The following is a 22,955-nucleotide window of genomic DNA, read 5'->3' on the forward strand; positions in this document are numbered from 1 at the left end:
TTGCATCAAATAAAATACAAATGCACTCATACTCTTTCAATGGCGTTCGCCCATACAGATTAGTGATTGCAGCGTTTCAGCTTTCTTTATTTGCTCAGCATCCAGAGGCAAATCACACACCTTGTTACCTTGCTGCTGTTTTGCCATTTAGTAACATTGATCGTAATTATTTTTGGCCAGTTACTGTCAGTGGAGCGGCCCGGCCGCGTGGCGCCTTTTTTCGGGCAGGTTAATGGTGAGCCCTCACCTTTGGCTCTCTTTCACAGAACTCATCTGGCCACCAAACTCCAAAACTAAATGATTTATTGATCTGCGACAACCTCCATATAACCTGTAAAATTACTTTATCACTCCGCTATTACCCAGCACGTAATGAGGAGGCTCCTAAAAGGCCAGAGAGATGGCAGGGTGGAGGCAAACTCATTCTCGACTGGAGGCTCTGTGAAATTTGAACTTTGATCAAGCGTTTTAAGATCTGATCTCCCTATACTACTTCAGCCGTCTGCAGTGGTCCACAATTCCAGCCAGACCGAGGAAGGTGATGGGATGGGAGCACCATGGGAAATCATGGCCAGCCACTCCAAATGGCCCACCAGAAAGTTTTGTACAGCCACACTGTACTGTATACATTATCTAAAATCTATTTAAAAAAAAAAAAAAAAAACATAATGCATTTTTTAGCACTGCTGCCTCACAATAAGCAGGTCTCCAGTGTGCAGTTTTCTCCAGGTGCTCTGCTTTCCACACAAAATCCAAAGGTAAGCAGTTTATATGAATTTGTGACTCTTTAAAACAGGTTTTCGGTTCCTAAAAAACTTTTTTCATGTATGATTTGTTCGGGGTTATAGGTCAGGTTGGAGGCGGAGCTTTGCTTTGCTCTGAAACCCATTAATTTCTATTGAGCAGTTGAGTCATGTGTCATGCACGCCGTAAGTGCCACAGTGCGCTATTTGGCGGCCTTGTGCATGTTGAACTTTGACCTCTAAGTGCTGTGACGCATTTTCGCACGACCTGCATTGAAGCAGGCTAGTGTTCGGTCTGGCCTTCTGAAACACACACACACAAAAGCGGTAATGGAGGAAAAGCTGATCATATCAGCTTCTGAGTGGCCAGAGACCTACAACATGACATATTCATCTTACCGGAAGTTTGATAAACCACGTATATTTTCTGAGCTGAGCCCCTAGGCGAGACCTATGAATGTAATTCGTTGTTTTTTGAGAGGAAGCACAAACCATGCAGCTGAGCAGTCTCACTTTTACTTTATATAGCTGAGCTGGGTCGAGTTGAGTCAGTGTTGATGTGAACCAATTCTTTGTCCAGTGTTAGGTTTATGTTATGGGAATCACCTGCTTCCGCCTTCCCAGACCATCGATAATGAGTTACATAACAGATATACATTAGCATTTTCACGTTACCGCACACGGAGATGTAGGAAAGCCCAAAACTGTAACATTTTTATCTTGTGTGAAATGGGGCCTATATTGCACTAAAGTAAATTGGCTCCACTAATTTGACAGTGTAGGTGAGTTTTTTTTTTTTTTTTTTGGAGGTTGTGGTGTTTGAACATAATGAAAATCTTTCAATGAGCCAAAGAGCAGACAACATGAATTTCCAATTGCATTGGCAGAGTAAACATCATAGTTTTTAATGTCTCTTAAAAGGCATCCTTTGCACGGTGGTCCTCTTACGTGTTAAGCTATTTATATTGAGGAAAAAACACTGTGCCATGATTTTTACAGGGATGGATTTTATTTTCAAATAAAATTTCACACAATATGACACTTAAACCCAATATGATTGATGAGCAAGACTTTACTATTACATCCAAAAGTCTTTTAATTGCATGGCAAATTAAGGTTTTCTTGACAGTGTGCAGCAAGTTTCCAGAATTGTTTGGCACTGTTTCAGGAGTTACACACTAGTGTCATTTGTAGTTGACAACATGTCTCGAAAGCAGCAAGACACTCTGCTTTCATTGTCTCATGCCGCCTCCTTGTGGAAATGGAGAAGAATTACATGTGGCAGAGCAACTGGTGAGACGTTCATGAGAAGGAAGCACACCTTATGTGGCATGCAGTGTGCATGCAGTACATTTGTTTTTGACACTGAAAAGCAATGCTTTTTTTATGCCCTCATGCTGGTAAACATTCACAATGTAACTGCAGACTTAATTGCACTGGTTTTACTATTGTACATTTTAATTATTCTAGATTTCACACAATGCATTGTTAAATCTCACAGTAAAAATATATATATTTTTTTAGCTTATAAGTAACAATAGCATGTTTGGCTATGCTGCAGGTGTAACAAAACAGTGAAATCACAAAGCTACAGGAGTGTGCTTTCATAGAAAACTGAATTGCAAAACCATATAATCTGTTCAACACGGACAAAAAGAAGAGTAAAATAATACCACTTCTTGTTATGAAATTCCAGTCAACTTTTTTTTTTGTGCAAGGGACTTCCCTTATCCTCTGTAGACATTTCTCAATAACGACATGCCCACTAAACTACAGCAAATGTGCATCAAATTAAAAGCGGTTATATTTTCTAAAACAAAAATAATGTATAGTGTAAAATGCATGACAACCTTGACACATGAAGCGAGAAATACTAACGGTAAAGTACTATGTTCTGGATTGGTTTTGATGTTTTTGACATGAGGTTATTTGAAAATGGCAAAAAATAATATTAATATTAAAGCCTGGCCATGGCACTCAGGCAGAGTGAGGTAAGAGTACTTTTGTACAAGCAGCACATAACAGGCAGCTGTAGAGGTGAAACGCAGGCAAAAAGTCCTTGAATTTAGCTGCTGAATCAAGCTTGAGGCTGAGGCTGACGCTAACGTGAGGTCGTTGTGCGAACATGCAGAATACAAAATGCTGCAAGTAAAAAGAGACTGTTCACACAAAAGAGGCAGTGAAATAGACCAACACAGTGACACAATACAATGTACAATTAACGATGAGGGTTAAGACAGGACAAGTGAGCGAATTATAAAAATAAGAATCCTTGAGTCTAAACAGACAAGGCTGACTGCCACATGGATATCAATTCTAGGATAGAATTGACGGCATCTTCAGCTATTTTCATATTCAGGAAGAGTGACTATCCAATACACGCAGACACATAATCATGTACATATCTGCACATGAAATGGTACGGGCTGTTTTTCATTTTAATAAAATAGAATTTTAACTCCTGGGGATTTCCAAAAAGAAAGATTCCTCAGCTAAAGGCCATGCAGTGCACTGTTGCCAGGCAACCAAAATAAGACAGAAACCCTAGATACAAGTCCAACACCGCACAGCATTCAACTGCGTTACTAGTTTGTTTAGCATGAGTATCATTTGCAACACTGCACATGAGGCTAGTAATTATTATTTTATACTAGAATTGATATGAATAAAGTTAGGTGAGAAAAAGCCTAATCGTTAACTTCTTAACCAAGGAATCTTGTTTTGAGGAACAGCCCCCGATTAGTACAGAATGGATCTCTCACTTGAGTTTTGCAAATTAAAAAAACAACTCTAGACAAATAGGAAACAGTATATAAAATCCCTGTGGCAGTTCATAAGGTGTCTGTAGGTACAGGCACGCTCAGCTTTCACAGCACTCAAAGACTAAAAGACAGATATGACAATAGAAATCACCCGCGGCAATCAAAAAGTATAGCATTTAACAGGAAAATTGGCAGAACAAATTGGCATCATACAGAGAAATGTTACTTTTCACTGCATAGAATAATTGATCAACAGCATAACATGCAAATAGCACAAAATAGCAGCGCATAATATTAAAAATAAAACACTCTTGAGCCAAGCTTGTACCATTTTAGAGTGGTCATTTTTAAAGGTTAATTACTGAATTTAAAATATACTGAAGTCACAGCCGAGTAAAAACATTATCTAAAATATATAAAGATTGGCATAGGTAGATTTGAGGACGTCACATTTCAGAGTGTATTATATAATGTAAAGCCTAAAGTCACATAACTCAATGCCTTCCTCTTCAACTTTTCCCATTAGGGGAATTGGACATTGCACATGGACGTTTTATGCCGTATGCCCTTCCTGATGCAACCCTCCCTATATACCAGCACCAAGAAAAGCATGGTCACATGGTTCCTAGCTGCTGGGAGAAATCATTAGAAATCATTCTAATACAGTATTATTGCATTGCATTGCATTGTACATTCAAAAGTTAAATAGAAGGCACAGGAAGAAGCATGAAGAGATATTTGTTCTCTGTAGTCTGGCCAGATGTTGTGCATAGAACTATTGATTAAAAATGATATTTTAATACTCCAATGTAAAGCTTAGAGAAGCAGAGAAGAGGCTGGCTACGAGAAGCAAAAAGGTAATTTCAGATCTCCAAGTTCAGGCCTTTTTGCCTTGCAGAATAGCAAAACAATATTATATGTTTAAATTATAATATTAAATTATCAAGTTTACTTCAGTGCACATTCAAGCAAATGCTAAAGATCCACCTGATTTTACCCCCTATCTGCTATTTCTACATTCCATTTTTTTTAATTATACAAAACCTTTCTTCATTCTCTTAAGCACATGCTTTCAGAAAAACCTGCAGAACTCCATCCTAGCAACTAAACCCACAGAAAATAAGCAATCTCATCAAGGTCTACTGGGTAATCAGTGAGGTGCTGCGGCTCTTTGATGTCAAACCGTTCCCCTTTATAGCTCTTCCAATGGCCAGCTGGTAAGTAAATATCCCTCTCCTGCTTCCCAGGCTCAAGCACTGGTGCCACCATGAGGTCATCTCCAATCAGAAACTGTGAGTCTATCTTATAAGCTGTCTCATCTCCCGTGGCGATCCACCACAAAGGGCGTATGATCGGATCACCGGTAGTCAGTACCTCTCCGGCTAGCTCCAACACTCGCGGTGCAACAAGGTTCTCATGGAGGCTGGTGAAACGACGTGCAATCTGGACCACTTCCTCATCGTAAGCCCACGGCGGGATGGAGAACTGCATCGAGGGCATGAAGGCCGACAGCTCTAACCAGCGGATGTAGAGCTCTCGATCTGGCAACCCACGCATTCCCTCGGTCCGGTTTGGGTAGGAATTTCCACCAATCATGTCAGGCAGGATGAACTGGTAGCCTAGGATGCTGATGGTAAGGACAGTGGGGATGAGGGACTTCAATCCCAGCTCGTAACCCCACACCGAGTCACGGTCAATAAGACGAAAAAAGCAGGAGATATTCTGTGACTGGTAGCCAGATCGAAGCTCTGCACGGTCATTGAATGGGATGGCCATCTCTGTGTAGCGACGTGTGAAGGTGCTTGGGTCATGGAGATGCACCCGTGTACGGAATTGCCAAGGTAGGTAATTTGTCTCCCCAGCATCCAGCTTAAAGGAGGAGATTCCATACTTTGATCGCAGTCCACGTAGCTGGGATGCATACCAATTCCGTGCTTCATGATTTGTGAAGTCTAGAATCCCACCAACACCGTTCCACCACTGTACCAAAGCTGGAAGATTCCCTGTTGGTTCCCTCACAAACAGTCCTTTCTCCACACAGTACCCAAAATTGGTAGAGTCATAGTTGACAAAAGGATGTGTCCAGACTGATACCAGGAAGCCATCTGCACGCAGCTGTTGGAACATTGATGTTGCGTTGGGGAATTTCTCAGGGTCAAACTCAAATTCACCATATCGGCTGGTATAACGGTCATCTAGCTCGAGGTGGCTGCAGTTGAAACCATGTTTGCGTATGTTGGCTGCAAACTCAAGAAACTTCTCCTGGTTGATGTCTTTCTTATGCAAGGCCCAAGAAGACCAGATGGGATAGCGGAACGTGGCTTTGGAGGGCACCTTGTTGGGTTTGTTGAAGTACCTACGCACCATGTACTTGTGAATGGATGTGACGTCTGAGCCGACACAAACGCGGTAGCTGAGTTCTGAATATGGAAGCTCCCCAATGGAAGTTTTGTAAGGGCTGTCTTGATATCGTGCCTGAAAGTACAATGTCATCTCTGTGTCATTCCATCCCAGGTGAAAGGGCACTGAGTCGTTGATCTTAATGGCAGTAGCATTTGATGACAACCAATAGCGTTCCAGGATGCCACCAAATTCATTACGATTGGAGTAAATATCACTTGTCACGAAGGGTTTGGCTGCTTGTTGGCCGGAGATTGAGATTGGCCAGTGCTGGGTAGCAGTCTCAGCTCCACCATACCAGTGTGAACCATTATAGGACATGGCATGTTCTACTGGCCGGTCTGACTCAAGTTCTTCCCAGCGAACACGGTAACACATGACAGTCTCTTTCGGTCTGACCGTCTGGATGAAGAAGTTCAATCTCCCAGCTTTGGAACGTGAGCAGCTCAAAATCGGACCTTCTTTAGAACATGAATCCAAGTCCAGTGTGCCTGACCTTGAGGTGAGATCATAAAGCAGTTAAGGCTTTTAATGCAGTTATTTTTATGCATCTGGTGTGAAGGTCACTAAATATAAACAGAACATGCATGATCTCCTAACAAACTGAAGCAGCAGCAGACATCGAAACTGCAGAGCATTTCAACATGTTCTGCAATGGTACTCTAGGCAGGCCAAAAAAAAAAATACTGCTCATCTCAAACAGACATCTTGGCCATGCCTTATGACGATGTTATACTCTAATGAATAATAATTACCAACACAGAAAGGAACATACTCAACTCCAACTAAGGCTTATTTACAGGTAGAACTTTTTTCACAGTGATTAAATGAATGTGTCCATGTTTTAATTGGCACAATAACATTTTAGAATTTAGTAGCCAAATAGAAGAAATCATATGAGCTTCTGAGAATGCGAAATTTGTAATCACCGAATTGTCTTAAGTCTTAAGGTACACTGTAAAAAATAAAAAATTGGGAAAACTGAAAAATTTAAAGCAACCTGCTGCAAAGCGTTTTCTTTTTTTGGTTCTCTCTAATTTACTTAGCAAATGAAGTTCACAGAAGGTTGCATTCAACTTTTAAGTTTTCCCAACGTTTTATTTTTTACAGTGTTTAAGCACCCCAAAATACAGTCAATTAGTAAGATGAACATAGTAAGATGAATGTTAACTTAGAAGTACATTCTTATAATTGAATAACATTTCACAATATTAATCATAAGAGTCTAGCAGAATCACAATAGTACATAAAAACTTCTCAAGTTTTCGGAGCAATCAAAAGAACGTGACAGACATTTGAATTATTTTATGAAAGCACACATTTATTACACTACAATGTTAGGGTTTGCTCAGAATTGAGAAAATAATACAATACATACCTGAAAGCCATCTTAAAGACAATAGCCCCTGTCTGATTCCGGATAAGGAAACCATCTTTGTTGAGGTCCAACAATTCCGTCTTCAGCAGGTCCGCTTTGCGCAGGGAGGCAATGTAGTAGCACCAGGCTGTTACCGCGGAAATGACGAGCACCACGCCCAGGACCCCCGCAGCGACTATTGGGCGAGTGTCCTTAGAGACCTTCTTGATGGGTGTGACATCAGTGATGGTCCCACCTGCTCCTCCAGGTACTACTTGATACATGGTGGGTTTCACCAGTATTCAGACATGCCAGAGTCCCCTGGAGTTTTTGCTTCCTATAGTCAAAGTTAGTCTTCTGTGTGCTTAGCCCCACTCCCTCACAACCTGGAGGTAAGAGAAACAAAGACTTGTTATGGGAACATAGAACGTTTCCTATGAACAGTTCTCTCTTTTCTGCTGTACAATACAGACTTGTGTGACACAATAAAAATGAAGTGACAAGATTAAGTCGTTGCATTTAAACTACGGCACCGAGGGGAACAGCCACATCCTTCAATGTTATTTCTTAGTCAGTTTGCAAAACAAGTACAAATAAATACATTTTTGTTGGATGATTGACAACAGAATTCACAACAAAGCATGTGACATTGAATGAGAGGAGTAAGAACATTATTAACCATATGAATAACTTCGTATACATCCTCTGCCAACAATATATTAAATTACTATGAAAAGTACAGGAAATTAGTGATCACCTCAAACAGTAGTAAAAAAAACTCAATAGTAGTAAACAGTGGTAAAATGTTGATATGTTGTCCATGATAATAATAATTTCATAATACAGATGGACAGTTCTTTACAGTACGGTCATCCATTGTTTAACTTTATGCTGAAAGTCTGTAGTGCACTGTAAACTGCATCTCATGAAGTGGTACACTTACGGCCCGCTTTTCATCCCCCCGTCTGTGTTATTTACACCAGATTCCGAAGATTAGACTTAGGGCTGGAGGTAGTGGCGAATGGCATCAGTTCAAACCGGGATTGGCAAATCTCTGCTAATGAAGTGTGAATCGGAAACTGTTCTTATTCCCTCAGAAGCCTCATTGCCAGACTTCATTACAGCCACCCCTATTTCTGTCACTCAGAGCCCCAAAACTACAACCAACAGCGGCCTGAAGGACCGCGTCCTGCCGTGTTTGCTCGTCTGTGAATCTTTGACTTGAGTCGTGTCATTTTAAACTGAAGGTAAAATCCGATAAACTGTGAAAACGCTGAGCTCTGTCAGAAGGGGCCGGTTTACGGTAAACACAACACGTGCTGACGTCAGCAGCGTCTCCGCGCGTCATAAACAAACCTGGAGTCCATGCAGACGCGATATTTAAAAGAAAGACAGAGAGAAGGAACCGCGGGAGCGCACGTACTCCGTGTCCCGGGCTTCCACGGGCTCCGCAGTGGCGCAGTTCAGGACGCGAAGAGCAGACGCCTGGACACCGCGTACCCGTCGCCGGCCCTCGCCGTTCCGCAGAGGACTAAGTTGTGGGACGAGCCGGTCCCGTCCCGACACACCGAGGAGTCGGGGAGGGGAGGAGCTCGGCTGTGTCACTTTCAGTCGCCAACACTGATCCTTCAGGAGAGAAGTGGGATTTGTAGTTTTACCGTGACGTGGTGTCATAGGATCTTCTGTGCGTTATATGTCCGGAGACTCGAACCCGAGCCTCGCGTCAGCAGGGAGACGTCGACCGCAAGGCTGACATCAGGCGAACGCGTGTGCGCATGCTCCAGGTTTACCCACAAATCATTGAGCCTTTATAAGTGACAGACTTGCAATACATTGAAATTTCCACTCTACGTTTATTCCACATTCCGTTCATTAACAGCCATTTCCATTGTCGTTTATAACATTTATGATCAATGTGTCCATTTAATTGGCAAACAATGACATTTCTAAATGACTACAGCCTTGAGAACAGTGATCTGCTGCATCACTGCATCCTGTAAAGGGTAGTATCTCCATAGGAACCTCCATTCAGCCTTATATAACGTCTAATATCTTCTCCTCTCAGTCATTAGACAAATTTCTTGACCATATATGACGACAGGGACTGATTTTAAAAATTGGCAACATTTACCAGCACCGCATCAGCTCCATTGCATTTGAAAGCTATTCCGCATTTCATTTATTGTGATCATTCATGTGCATTTAATTGTATTATACTAAATGATACATTTCAAACTTGAAACAACCATATTAAGTAACAATTTATTAAATATATGACTCCTGAGAAGATCATCACACAAAGAAGAAGCAAGGTCCCCATTCAATGAATCCACTCTGACACAAACTCGGGGTGGATGATGTAGAAGCCAGCCTTGTGCGGTTTGACCACATGGAAGCAGCTGTGTCCCCCACTGTAGGCCAGAAAAGTAGGATTTAGAGCCTTTTTAAAGCCACAGCCTGCCTCCTGCCATTATGGAACGTTCTCATCTGACACATTTTACTAGTGCAGGAATGCTCATGTCATAAGATGGAGAGCAACAGGAAATACCTTCTTATCTTCATTTTGTATTTGTCCACTACTGTGTGGCCATTTGTGAAAGTGCCGGGGAGAACAGTTTCATCATGGTGTGTGTAGTATCTTTACCTGGAGTCCGTTCTTGAATTGATCTGGGCAAACTGTGGTCTGGTCTGTGGTCTGAAGGGCAAGATGTTTTTTTGCGTGCCTTGAGTGTTTCTCAAAATCCCAGAGTGTCTCCTGTGGACAAGTTAATAGTTTATTTGAACACGATGTTTCCACTTTTGGCTGTAAAATGAGAAGCACATTGTCAGAAGGCACTTTTTTAAAGGAAGAGCCTAAAGCCCATAGAGAAAGCCCAGCAAGAATAAGTGTTGGTAGAATCCGATGCTGATCAGGAGCTCAACCATCTTTGGCAATCCCAGAAAGAGAGTTTGGGGTGAGATTCAGTACATACCTATGACCTAATGCGTGATGGGAGGTGAGGCCATTGCCAATTGGCTGGTGGGTCATCATTGTACCTGGCCTATGAGCAGAACCCATACTGCTGTAAACAACATATTTAACGCATATGCATATTGGAATGAATACATGTCTGTAGAATTTCTGCATTAATCTGAAACTGTTATTTTTGGTGGTGCTGAAAATGGCAGAAGAGTTTCTATAAATGGCACCATAGGGGCATAAATAACAACAATATTATTGATGGAAATATTAATTAGAGTGTTATTATTTGTCTAGACAGAGATCCCTCATTACCCTCTCAGGCTGTGGAGATCTTGCTTCTGTCTTAGTGCAGCATCAGGGGCCTGCGGTATGTTGATCCTGCCAGCACGGCGCAGCACACAGACTCGGGGAGAATTCAGGCTGCCCTTTTCCGCAGCTTCCACCTCCGCAGTGCTGAGTTTGGTCTTTGTGTGAGTGACCACGCCATCTAATGATTAAAAAGTGGGATTGTAGTTGGTTGAGGCTGATCTACTGATCTCAGTCCTTTATTTATCTGGTCCAGGGCTGTTAACATGCAATATGGCCTTGGAATCATTCTAGGAGTGCATGCAATTTCATAAAATCCTAAAGCAGTGGGCTTTCAATTTTACAATTTTTGAATACATTTACAGCAGCATTTATCAGACGCCCTTATCCAGAGCGACTTACAATCAGTAGTTACAGGGACAGTCTCCCTGGAGCAACTTAGGGTTAAGTGTCTTACTCAGGGACTCAGGATTATGAATAATATACACGATTGTTATTTACTGTACAAGTGGTACCACTGTTTGAGAACCAATGGCTTACACCATTGTTGTGAAATATTGTCTCTGCCCGGTTAGAAGTCATGGGTCTTTATGAGATAGCTGCCTCTAGATGGCTCTATAATCCCAATTTTACCTGGACACTGAACCGAAATGTGTCTGACCGGGGGGAAAAGTGGCCCACTATCCACCAAAGGATCCTTCACCCGGACCAGAGGTCTGGAGCCACGCTCCGTCTGCAGTCTCCTGGGCAGCAGAAAGTCCTGAATGAATGACAGAGATGAATGGGGAAATAAGAAACCTTTCCATTCTGCAGGAAGCAGGTTAGCATGGCATCCTGGAGCCCTGTTGAGCTGTGTGCCCGAGGTAGGTGAATAATTAATGTCACCATGTGACAGTCCTCCAGCAAAAATAAAAAAGCTTTAACTTAAATGTTTGTTTTATTATAAATCTTAAATATAGATAATGACTCATACGAGAGTATATATTATGAATAAGCTATACATTGTTAATGTTCCTGACTGTATTGTGCTAATGGTTGCTCAATAGTTCTCCACCCCTGCTGAAAAAAACACATAAACATGGAGAAATTGTATTCTAACACTTCTGACACATATAAACCATTATTCTTTACTTCACATTACTTGTTTTACGTACAAGTACACTTATGATAATTACCAATCAGTTTTAATCACTTAGTGCATTTGTTTCAATGTCACTGTAATACATAAATATTAATTTCCTCCATTTTATTATTTTACTGATCTTAAATTTAAAGCAATTAGCAACTTTAACAAGATACTTTGCATAACCAAATTCAGATAGCAACCGCAGCAAAAATGAATATTTACAGTATGTCCAGCAAGGCGAGTTTTTGCAAGGCACCAGATGAAGTGGCCTCCAGGTGACAATGGAGTGAATAATTAATGGGACACTCCTGGCTTTCACCTGCTGAGGTGTAATTAACACCTCCTTCTTCAGTGTAAGACAATTTAAGACTTACTTCTGGATTTGTTACTGCACTAACCGTGAAGCCGTAAAGGAAAGTCAAGCACCTGCGTGATTGCGGCTTTCAAATGAAATGAATAAAATCAGATGGGGGAAATATAAATGAATGCCATATCTATTGATTGACTGAAACAGTTGCATCCTGATTGGAGCACTGTCTTGCAGGATAACAAGGTCTCAATCCACAGTATGGTGAAGAGGAAATTTATCACAAGCAAGTGTGAAATATGGCATCGTGGACCAGTTTGGTGAGTAGAGGTCACAGTTACGCTGCATACACACTCATCAAAGCCGATACAGCCTTGTGTGCAGGACGCTGCTGTAAAATGCTGTAAATGTAAATGGTGTAAATAAGCACTGTAGAGATTATTTATATTTAGTTTCAGGTCAAAGTACCTAGTTCCTGGTTGTTAGTATCCATATGAAAATTGCAAGTAGTTGCAAACATTTGCAGGAGTGAATGAATAACAATGGCGCGAAACTTTAAATAAAGCGGTGTTGACATGACGTAACTGAAAAGTGTGCGTGTACATATAGTTCTTACCGGTCGCGGGTGGGGGTTGTTCTTGCGGTGCGCCGATGATGGTTGAGGTCGAGCCGGCCTCCCGCGGCTGGGAGGCCTAAATTCTGCTGAGTACGTACTGAGGGGAAGCTGGGGGCTCATCGTCTGGTCATGCACACATGGACACTCAGTCAGCTACCGCACACAAACAACACAGTGTGTTACTCCTCTGGGGTGCTGTGTGTGTGTGTGTGTGCCTCACTGATCACCACAGACACTCCCCCATTTGACACAACCTCCGTTTGTCAATCTCTCTGTCTCTCTCACACACACACACACACACACACTCACAGAATTTTCCTAGCACGTTAATTAATTAGAGATACAAGTAGTGGCCATTCCAGTTTACCTCACACTTTAACAAAAAAAAAGAGCTGGATGAATCTGTTAAAATTGGTCCCGCTGATGACAGCATGTGTTTTAAGCTCCATTGGTTTGAGGTGAAATCAGGGGGCCAAGAGCGGCTGTCAGCTGACACAGGCCGTAACTCATCGGGGTCTAATCTCTCAGTTCACCCCCGGCTTCACCCAGAGCCAGGTCTTTTCTCCGGTCTCATCTGTCACACACATGCAGAGACACACACAAACAGTGCACCCCGGGGAGCACAGCGCTCATCAATAATGCAGACAACTGCTGCAAAGGTGCATTGGACCCTGAAATGGACCCCAACACACATATACACTCAAATACATATATTTTACATACATATACATGTACATTACAATGCATGACAAATGTGGTACTTTTGTGGAGCCTCCAGATGTTCTCTGAGCTTTTGGAGAACACAAGGAGGTGATATAAAATTTGCAAGTTCCTAAGTTCCCTTCAGTATTGCTTCCATATATGACAGGGAATACCAATGAGCCTTCAGAGCCCTGTTTACCTCAGTCTGCGAATGCATGAGAAGGCTTGATAAATACTCGAAAACATCGGTGTGTATTGCATATTCACATAAATGGTGGTAGTAGCCTAGTGGGTAACACACTCGCCTATGAACCAGAAGACCCAGGTTCAAATCCTGCTTACTACCATTGTGTACCTGAGCAAGACACTTAAGTTGCTCCAGGGGGGGGACTGTCTCTGTAACTACTGATTGTAAGTCGCTCTGGACAAGGCCATCTGATAAATGCTGTAAATGTAAAATGCTGTAAATGTACACATGCATTTTTAAAGAGGAGGACGCTCAGACATTATTCTAAGAAGTGTCACATAAGACACATAACACAATACATTTTGGGGTGCATTGGTTCTAACTACAAACGTTGTGCTAAAACTCTTATAGTGTACACATTAAACCCTCAACACATGCCTGGAGTATAATATACAAAATATTGTATGGACCATAAAATAAAAAAATAGATGTTCAATCAGTCCTCTTTTATGGACAGTTCTGTTTTACGGGCCTGGAAAATATAGATGTCCCAACATGGCGTAAGTCATGTTGTGAATTGTGCTTCTGCATTGAGACCAGTGGAGGAAAATACATTGCTGATACGTTAAGTGCTACGTTCTGATTACTCTTACAATATCAACTGCAGTTACACAGAGGGGGGTGGAGAGCCTCATTACTTACCCATGAGTTCCCCCACAGCCCACAGCCATATTAAAATTTCATGGCAGTCACTCTCCCCGGTCCAGTTAAGAATCTAATACTCAGGACAGACTGGACTTTGTTTTAAACTGCATCCCAAGAAACTGCATGTTTCTTGGGGATTATTTGCATGGAACACAATCCCCACAGGGGCAATAACATCAAGCACCATCCATCCAGGATGGTCACAGTTGTGAGGAAGATGGAGACTCTTCCAGCAATTCTATAATGCTAGATGTAACCATTAAACAACTTCTGAACAACCTTTTTGTGCAAAAGAAAGGGCGACGCATAGTATGTTAAAATATATTTTAATGAAAAAATGTGTAGAAAAATGCACAGAAGAGAGGAGTCCCAGCTGGATTTAGTCCTGTGGTTAGTGATCTCACAATTAGTTACAGGTAGATTTTATTCAGTAAGAAGTGCACTCCACCAGCCATGTGACTCTCACTGACTCTTGGACTTTACAACCAGCTTGAGTCTACTGTAGATGTTTCCAAAATTCTGTTAGGAAAAGGTAATGAGACACAGTGAGAAAATGTATAATAAGCTAATTTACAACAGCCCATGACCTAAGTCTTATACTGAATACACACCTGAATACCGTAGTACACGACACCCAGGTATGCAGCTATACAGCCACCCAAGAAGAGGTCAAAAGCTGCTGGTTTTACCCTGATAAGCAGTGACATCATCAGAAATAATTATGTTAATTATTAACATTGACCAACTAAGCTGCTTGTATTGGCAGGTTCTGACCTGTACATCATCATCGGCTGCTTCATCTGGTCAAAAAAGGTGACCTCAGGGTCCCTGGGAGGGGTCAGAAATAAACTTGAGTACTGTGTGTATATCTATTTAAATAAAAAAAACCGATATGAAGATATCAAGGTTACACATTTACAATACAATTAGTGTAGTGTGTTTGTGTGTGTATGTTTGTGCACATACCTGCGGTCAGGTTTAAAGGTGTGTTTGTAGACTTGCACCAGGTGCTGCCGCAGCTCCTGCTCCAGGCTTGAGATCAGGAGTGTGTGTGTCGGCTCTCGGTCCATCAGCTGCGTTGCTCGAGGAACCGAGGTAAGAAATGACATCAGAGCCGTCAAACGACTGTCCAGGATCTCCTATTCAGTACCAGCGGAGGGTGAGGGTGACAAAAATGTGGGTTTCTTTTTATTTTGAATGTTAATGAAAATAATGAAAGTGTTTACATGGGGCAACCCTTCTTTACAGCTACAGAAGTGAAGTGATTGTCACTTGTGATACACAGCCGCACAGCACATGGTGCACACAGTGAAATTTGTCCTCTGCGTTTAACCCATCACCCTGAGTGAGCAGTGGGAAGCCATGACAGGCGCACGGGGAGGTGCTTTGCTGTTCTTTGCTTTGCTGTGGGGACGGTGCTTTGCTCAGTGGCACCTCAGTGGCACCTTGGCGAATCGGGATTCGAACCGGCAACCTTCTGATTACGGGGCCGCTTCCTTAACCGCTAGGCCACCACTGCCCCAGGGCAACTTTAAGGCAAACATTTTAAGAACTGATTTAATTGTATAGCAGAGTTTGTGTAGTTTATCTGTTACTGTAATTTGCAGTATTCAGACTGAGTGTTTGTTTTAGATTACTGTCTTACCATCTGACCCTTGAACACTTGAATCTCCTTTGGTGACCCCTGCAACACACAAACACACAGACAAATGATGAAGCAGACTTACATAAATGATGTGGTCTGCGTCTTTGCACATGTGTCTGCAAGTGCAAGCATTTGTGAAATTCCCCCAATTTACCCAACCTACTGGGATAATGTCCCACAGTGTCATTGGCCGTTCCATCTTCTGAGGCTATTTTATGAAATAATTCAACATCAAGGACAAAAACACTTTTTTTAAAAAGATGTGATGACGTCATGTAAGACGTAATATCATGACCAAAAGAAAATCGCAGAATTGTGTAATTATATGTTTGTTGTGTTGTGTTGTGTGTGGGTGTGTGTGTGTGTGCATACACATGTACCTTGTCAGACAGGCCATACATAAAATGGGCCAGTGACTCAGCAATGATGACGGCGTTGCGTTTGAGTTTCCTAAGATCTACCTGCGACCTGAAAGAGACAATGAGAAAGCAGACAATTGAGAAAGCAGACTGCAACAAACCTCATACAGTATAATAACACTGAACCACACGGGTCCTTCAGAAGATTTTTTGAGACCCATCCGACCTCCCTGAACTGAACCCAGGTTACAGAACACTCACATGGTATCTAGAACGGACCCCCTGACCTCAGACTTGTGGTCTTCCACATGGGACAAGGTGAACCCTGGAATTCGGCGAACTGCATATCGTTCGTGTTCCCAGGCCACAGTTGTCTCACCCAGATTAATCTTCTTATGGACCATCTCAAAGTGTACCCATGGAAACCGAGATGAGATCACCTGATAGGAAAAATGGTTGAACGCATTCCACATGAAAGTGAATGTTTTTGTCATGATACACAGCATAGCACAGCACACAGTGCACACAACCAAACATGTCCTCTGCACTTAACTAATTACCTCAGTGTTGGTTCAGGATTTTGGTTACAAGTCAGCTTCCCTACGCACTAGGCCACCACACATACTTCAGTGGATATAAATAATGTGCAGATACACAACTCTCCACTTTTAAATCAGTAAAAGTATGGAATACTTTTTGGAATACTATGGAGTTTCTATTTAGAATAAATACACAAATGAAAGTGCAGACCTATTAAAATGTTTAAACCCCTTGTCCCTGAGTCTGATCTTAAAGTGAAAGAATTGCGCTCTTTTCCTCTTTTTCGGTCTGTCACCCCTACCTGTTCCAGCTTCTGAATGAAGGTGTGCAGTGGGCTTCCAGGTCTGGGTGGACGTGAGACGTGAATGTAAAGCTCGTCACCACTGGCCAGCGTGTCCAGGCACAACACAAAGGCCACATTGTCATGCAGGAGGCTGGACTCTAGAGGGCAGCAAACAGAAATTAGTGGATGTGCAAACTAGAGGCTTTAATAATGCAATGCATGCTATTTGTGTTTTACCACAAATGCTGAAATCTGCAATTGTATTGTTAGAGATCAGCACTATGACGAGGATCCCCTGATCCCTGACAATACGTCTCTGGTACAAATTGAAGTCAACGAACTGTGATGCACTGCAGCTCAGCACATGATGCACACACCATTGGAGAGCAGTGGGCAGCCAGGACAGGCGCCCGGGGAGCAGTGTGTGGGGATGGTCCTTTGCTCAGTGGCACCTCAGTGGCACCCTGGCTGTTCGGGATTCGAAATGGCTACCTTCTTGTAAAAAAAAAAAAAAATGTCGGAAGTTTGTGAGTGTGACTTTCACCTGCATGGTCCATGTTCTCCTCCAACCAGCGTTTGGTGCCCAAGAAGTTATATTTTCCTCCACCGGTCAGAGAGAAAAGCAGATGGTAGCTGAGAGGAAAAGAGCGGCAGAGATGATTTACTGGTTTGCGCCTACACCAGACAGCACCTACTCACACGTTCCCCTTCTCCCTTGGTTCTCTCCTTATCTTGGCAAATCTGGAGCACTCATGCCATTAAGAGTTCCTCCTTCAACTTTAGCTTTAACTTACTCTCCTGTCTGACAACGAGGACAAATGGAGGGTTCCCTCTTTTGCCTTTTTATTACCGTGAAATGTTCTTGCCCCCCCAACTACTTACGGTGCTTTGCTTCGGGGGTCACTGTATAATCTCTGAAAGATGCGAGCCAGTTCCAGCAGAATGGTAACACCGCTTCCATTAGAATCTGCTCCAAACGACAACCACTGCACCCACACACACACAAAATATATATATTTGTATATATATATATATATATTAGTTTGAACACATAAAAATGTTTCACATCCACATGTCAGCTCTAAGATCTATGCTGCCTCCATCAGGACTGTGTTAAATCTGCCAGGATATGTTTAGCCACCGCAATAATGACAAACATATTATCCATGGCGGCATCTTATGAAGAGGAAGGCTTGACCTCTGATTATCAAGTGAGTAATGCATTTGCTAAAGGTAATGCTATCTGATGAAGCATTTTTGCTGAGCTAAGCACCGTTTTGTCTGGATCAAAGAAAGAAAAAAAAAATACTCAGGCGGTTCACTCCAATAAGCTGAGTGTAATTGCTTTATCAAGGCAAAAGGAGGGACACTGGGTAATTCCTGAAGTTGAAATGACTTTTCTCTAATTGCTGATAACATTCAAATTATCTAATTCGGCATGCAACCAGTACATTCACTTGGAAGTACTGCGGAAATTGTATTTATAAAATGCATAAAATATTAATCTCATGCTAAACCATAACAGGTCAGGTGATGTCCAGACAGTTTGGTCCATAAGACCAAACCCAGCACAGTGCATCATCAACAACAACAACAACATTTATTTCTTATATAGCCCAAAATCACATACAGTATGTCTCAATGGGCTTTGACAGGCCCTACAGTTGATACCCCCCACACTTGACCCTTCTGCACACAAGGAAAAACTCCACACAAAAAAAACTCTAGGAGAGAGAAAAAAAGAAAGGAAGAAACCTTGGGAAGGAGTGATACAGAGAGGGACCCCCTTCCAGGGTAGAGTGAAACTGCAAATGGTGTCAGTGCAGGGTTGGGGATGATATAATAATAAGTCCAGGATGTAGTCAGTGTCATGGTCTAGATTATGTGTCCACAATGATGTTACTGGTCCATTTGAAGATCCCTGAAGCTGTAAGATCCCTGAAGCTGTAAGATCACTGCCAACTGGTATTTTAAAAGCAGCTCTGAAATGAGATCTTTGATCTGTGCGTGGATAATTTAGGCCTGCAAGAGAAGATTAGCGACACTCACTGGAGCCAGACCATAGGAGTCATAGTGGGCAGTGATGACAATGGTCTGCGGATCCTCTCCTGCTCCTGGCAGCACCCCCTAGAAAAAAAGTCCCACAGAGGAACAGTTGATGGACCCAGACTTTCACTTCACCTCAGGACTATTGACACTCGCAGCGTTCAGTAAAAATGAAAGACATGGGTGGAAAAATGATTGTACAACTATTAGTTCAAATTTAGACATTTTCTGTGGCATCCCAAACGTCCACCTATGACTCATTTACTAAAATATACTGTCCACTTAAGTCTTTTTGTATCAGGAGAAACTGTATGTTTGATGAATCAGTTTTTTCCCCAAGAGTCACCTGTTTGTACCTTCATGACTGTTTTAATTTTTGTCATCATCAAAATGTGATGCTCATGAGTGAACTAAAAAAAGTGTTTGGCATAAATCTTCAGGACAGTTGGAAACATTGATTTTTGGTCATTTGTTTATTACATAACCTCATATGTTATTTCATTGTGCTGTGTTTTTGTCTACAATGTAAAAAAATGCAAGACCCTTAAATGCGTAGGTGCATGCACCTACAAGCAACCCCTTACATTCCTAATATCACATCTAAATGTATTGAGTTGGGGGCTCTAAAATCTGAAGGGAAATCTGTGTTCTCACCTCTAATGTAATGATGGCATTGTCAGTCACAGGCTTGATTGGGTAGCTATTGCTCACTAATATCTGAAAAGCAGTGGTGGAGACCATGCTGTGGAGCACTGTAGGAAGACAGGAAACATGAATGAAAACCTAATGCACTCACCATCCCCACCCCTTATAACAGGATGGGCTTGGGTTATATTTAGACTCTGTCACGATTCATCCAAACCATTACTCCAGACCTTTTTCAGTATGCAAACATTGTAAGACTTGTAAGCTCTGAGCTCTGCTCCTCTAGCTCCACCCACCTCTCACCAGTATGGAGGACACCCTGGTGGCTGCAGCGAGCTTCACTTCTTCATACATGCAGAGTAGCTGCTCATCTTCAGGCACCACATAGACGGGCATCATCGTGTCCTTCAGCAGGGTTTCCCTCTCTGCCCGCATGAATCCCTATGGTCACACACTGTTAGGTTTTTGGATTTCATTTTGAATGCTTCCTTTTATGCAGTTGGGACCCTCACTGAACACAGGTTTCTAATGTTTCCAGTTGTGTTTATAGACAATTACCAACAGCCATGAAGAGATCATAATGACCTGTGATATAAACCTGAAGATTACTTGACATTAAAAATATGTAGTATACTACATATACTACAATGTGATTATAATTAAAGACATGGATAAATATATAGATACACTATAAGGACAAAAGTATTGAAATGTTCTCAGTATTGGGAATTTGTTGTTTCTGTGTTAATGTACACCATCTGGCCTTGCAGGTAAAAAAGCAGACCCATAATCATAAGGTTGCAGGTGCAAATCCAGAGTTGCCAAGGTGCCACTGAGGTCCCCTTGAGCAAAGCACCGTCCCCACACAGTGCTCCCTGGGCGCCTGTCATGGCTGCCCACTGCTCACCAAGGGTGATGGTTAAAAGCAGAGGACACATTTCGTTGTGTGTCACAGTGTGCTGTGCTGCAGTGTTTCACAATGACGCATGTCTTTGAGGACCTTGCTTTGAGTACTGGGATAGGCATGCTGACAGAGATCATGATCTTCCCCAAACTATATTCACAAAGCTGGAAGCATGGCATTGTCCAAAATGTTGTGTAAAGGGGTGGCATTGACACTGGCCTTCATTGGAAATAAGTGGCCTAAACCAAACCCTCACACCATTATCATTATCACCATTATCGTACCACCATTAACAGAGAAGCACAATTCATCACTCCAAAGAACGTTTCCACTGCTCCATGGTCCAGCGATGGTGTCGTATACACCACCAACCCATTGTATGGGTCTTGGTGTGATGAAGCTTACTTGCAGATGCTCATCATGGAAATTCATTCAGTAAATGACACTTTTTATGACACTGGATGTTTAGAAATCTTTAGCTTTAGTGACTTTGACATCCTATGGTCTTCTGCTTCGAGGTTACTGTTGATCCTAAATGCTTCCACTTGTCTGGTATTATATGTCTGCATGACAAGGTGCTTGAGTTTATCTATGCAATGGGTCTAATTAAATTCAGTATTTAAGAGGTCCCAGTAATATTGTCCATATAGTATATGTTCTAGATATACAGATGTCTTTATATGGTTGAACAGTTTTTGCTTAGGGTCTTTCAAAACGTGACTTCCAGATTAAGTGAGTGAGAAAGGTGAGTCTACCTGTACAACGTCAGCGGGAACACTAGAGATGTTCTTTGGCAGCAGGATGAGAACTGCAGCTGCATTTTGGCTCAGGGCATCTTGGTAATGCTCTGCCGTGAAGTCCGTCAGCTTCATGATGACACAGCGACGCATCAGGCTGTGGTCATCTGAAGAACGCGCCTCAGCAACCACGATGGCGCCTCGACAACCTGAGGATAGAGAACTGAGAACTGAGAAAGGTTGAGACAACCTTTTTTCATTGCTGGACATATGCTGGGTTTTATTACACCACAAATTCTGCGACTGAATTCATATTTGATATTGCTGATGCTTCTGACAATGTGTTCCACACAAATTTCACAGTGTGTGTAATTTACATTGTAATTCTACATTGTATGAAATGAAGCCCATAATGCAGCCCTCAGTCTGTCACACTTCTGTCTTAAGCAGACCTCCATTATTTGAGATGATCCAGAGGGACTATGGTAACTACTGTCTCTGAATAAATGCTGTAAATCCTGGAAATTAGTTGCTCTGAGAAGAGAATGAAAAGGCAAATTGTCAATTTCTACAAAAATACACAGAGGTGTTAGTTCCTGTCAGGGTACCTTGCTTCTCTTGCAGCAGGTTGTAGTGCTGCATCCTGTAGGCGTTGAACTCGTAGGAGGAGGAGGCAGCCGGTAGCGCAGTCCCACACACCATCTGAGCAGTTATCAGCAGCAGAACAGATACTGCAGATGACTTTGGCCACATGGTGACACTTCAAATAAATCAGCCTACGGCACAGGTGAAAAAAGTTGTATCCGAAATGTAACTAGCAATAGTAACGTTGCAATAGAGGGTCATGGCTATTTCATTGGAGTTCCTAAGACGTCTGGTGTGTCACTGTAACCACAATGGCAATACAAAAAAAGTAGTGTGCAAATTAGTTGAGCAACAAAGGTGCAGAATACTCACCCAGTGAACAAGACCCTCCTGATGGAAACCCTTCAGCTGTAGAGTAAATGGGGCTTTAGACTCTTGAAGAGGCTGCTGATGTAAGACTAAAGTGCCTGTAAGCCCAGGCCACCATCTGTCCCCCCCAGCTAACATGCCTCTCCGTCAGTCACCATCAGACCAATAAGGCTAATCACCCCCTCGACCAATCCTGATTCCAGCAACAAGGCTAATCGCCAGATCCTCCAATCACTGTCATCAAACCAAGGCTAATCACTGCTGCCATACGGCATTGTATTGCACTACCAGGGGTGGTAGTAGCCTAGTGGGAAAGACACTCACCAAAATAAATTTAAAAAAATCCAAATTGTGTCCCTGGGCAAGTCACAGAACCTTAAGTGTCTCCAGACGGACGGTCTCTGTAACTACTGATTGTAAGTCGCTCTGGATAAGGGCGTCTGCTATAAATTCCATAAATACAAATGTATTGACAGCCAGACTCTGGTGTAGAGATGTTGTCCTGGAGAGACTACAGAACAAGTTTAGAAGAAGTTTAACACCGAAACTTTCTTTTCTGAAAAGTTTACTTGTCAGAACAGACAATGATTGAATTAATTGAGATAAGAGGTATGTTTGGAGGAGTGAAGGTAGGGCTGTCAAACATGGCAGTGGTAGCATAATGCTCTG

At 42.3% G+C, this 22,955-nt stretch overlaps 3 protein-coding genes across 7 annotated transcripts; all 3 read right to left on the reverse strand.

Annotated features, from left to right (window-relative positions):
- Positions 1-1,730: 1,730 nt before the first annotated feature.
- Positions 1,731-8,961, reverse strand: myorg (myogenesis regulating glycosidase). 3 transcript variants are annotated; one of them, XM_028974905.1, is made up of 3 exons: positions 8,686-8,961; positions 7,284-7,648; positions 1,731-6,401 (listed from the first exon to the last, which is right to left on the reverse strand). In XM_028974905.1, the coding sequence occupies exons 2-3, from the start codon at positions 7,544-7,546 to the stop codon at positions 4,610-4,612; spliced, it is 2,055 nt and encodes a 684-aa protein (XP_028830738.1). In that variant the 5' UTR covers positions 7,547-7,648; positions 8,686-8,961; the 3' UTR covers positions 1,731-4,609. The 3 variants fall into 3 exon arrangements, with proteins under 3 accessions (XP_028830738.1, XP_028830739.1, XP_028830740.1); XM_028974906.1 differs by having other exon boundaries at positions 8,619-8,961; XM_028974907.1 differs by lacking the exon at positions 8,686-8,961 and adding an exon at positions 8,020-8,126.
- Positions 8,962-9,185: 224 nt separating this feature from the next.
- On the reverse strand, positions 9,186-13,136 carry LOC114787121 (uncharacterized). Its single transcript, XM_028974908.1, has 7 exons — positions 12,947-13,136; positions 12,580-12,732; positions 11,164-11,290; positions 10,537-10,711; positions 10,235-10,324; positions 9,907-10,017; positions 9,186-9,673 (listed from the first exon to the last, which is right to left on the reverse strand). Exons 1-7 carry the CDS (start codon positions 13,010-13,012, stop codon positions 9,583-9,585), a joined length of 813 nt encoding a protein of 270 aa, XP_028830741.1. The 5' UTR covers positions 13,013-13,136; the 3' UTR covers positions 9,186-9,582.
- Positions 13,137-14,482: 1,346 nt separating this feature from the next.
- LOC114786170 (nicalin-1) lies at positions 14,483-22,437 on the reverse strand. 3 transcript variants are annotated; one of them, XM_028973046.1, is made up of 16 exons: positions 22,290-22,437; positions 21,941-22,034; positions 21,351-21,541; positions 19,988-20,132; positions 19,701-19,798; positions 19,050-19,127; positions 17,883-17,986; positions 17,545-17,633; positions 17,019-17,158; positions 16,439-16,617; positions 16,199-16,286; positions 15,819-15,857; positions 15,140-15,312; positions 14,948-15,001; positions 14,785-14,863; positions 14,483-14,692 (listed from the first exon to the last, which is right to left on the reverse strand). In XM_028973046.1, the coding sequence occupies exons 1-16, from the start codon at positions 22,422-22,424 to the stop codon at positions 14,636-14,638; spliced, it is 1,743 nt and encodes a 580-aa protein (XP_028828879.1). In that variant the 5' UTR covers positions 22,425-22,437; the 3' UTR covers positions 14,483-14,635. The 3 variants fall into 3 exon arrangements, with proteins under 3 accessions (XP_028828879.1, XP_028828880.1, XP_028828881.1); XM_028973047.1 differs by having other exon boundaries at positions 21,941-22,108; positions 22,290-22,427; XM_028973048.1 differs by lacking the exons at positions 14,483-14,692; positions 14,785-14,863; positions 14,948-15,001; positions 15,140-15,312 and adding an exon at positions 15,326-15,702.
- Between the last annotated feature and the right edge of the window lie 518 nt (positions 22,438-22,955).

Source organism: Denticeps clupeoides, chromosome 3 (genome assembly GCF_900700375.1).
Source record: "Denticeps clupeoides chromosome 3, fDenClu1.1, whole genome shotgun sequence".
NCBI lineage: Eukaryota > Metazoa > Chordata > Actinopteri > Clupeiformes > Denticipitidae > Denticeps > Denticeps clupeoides.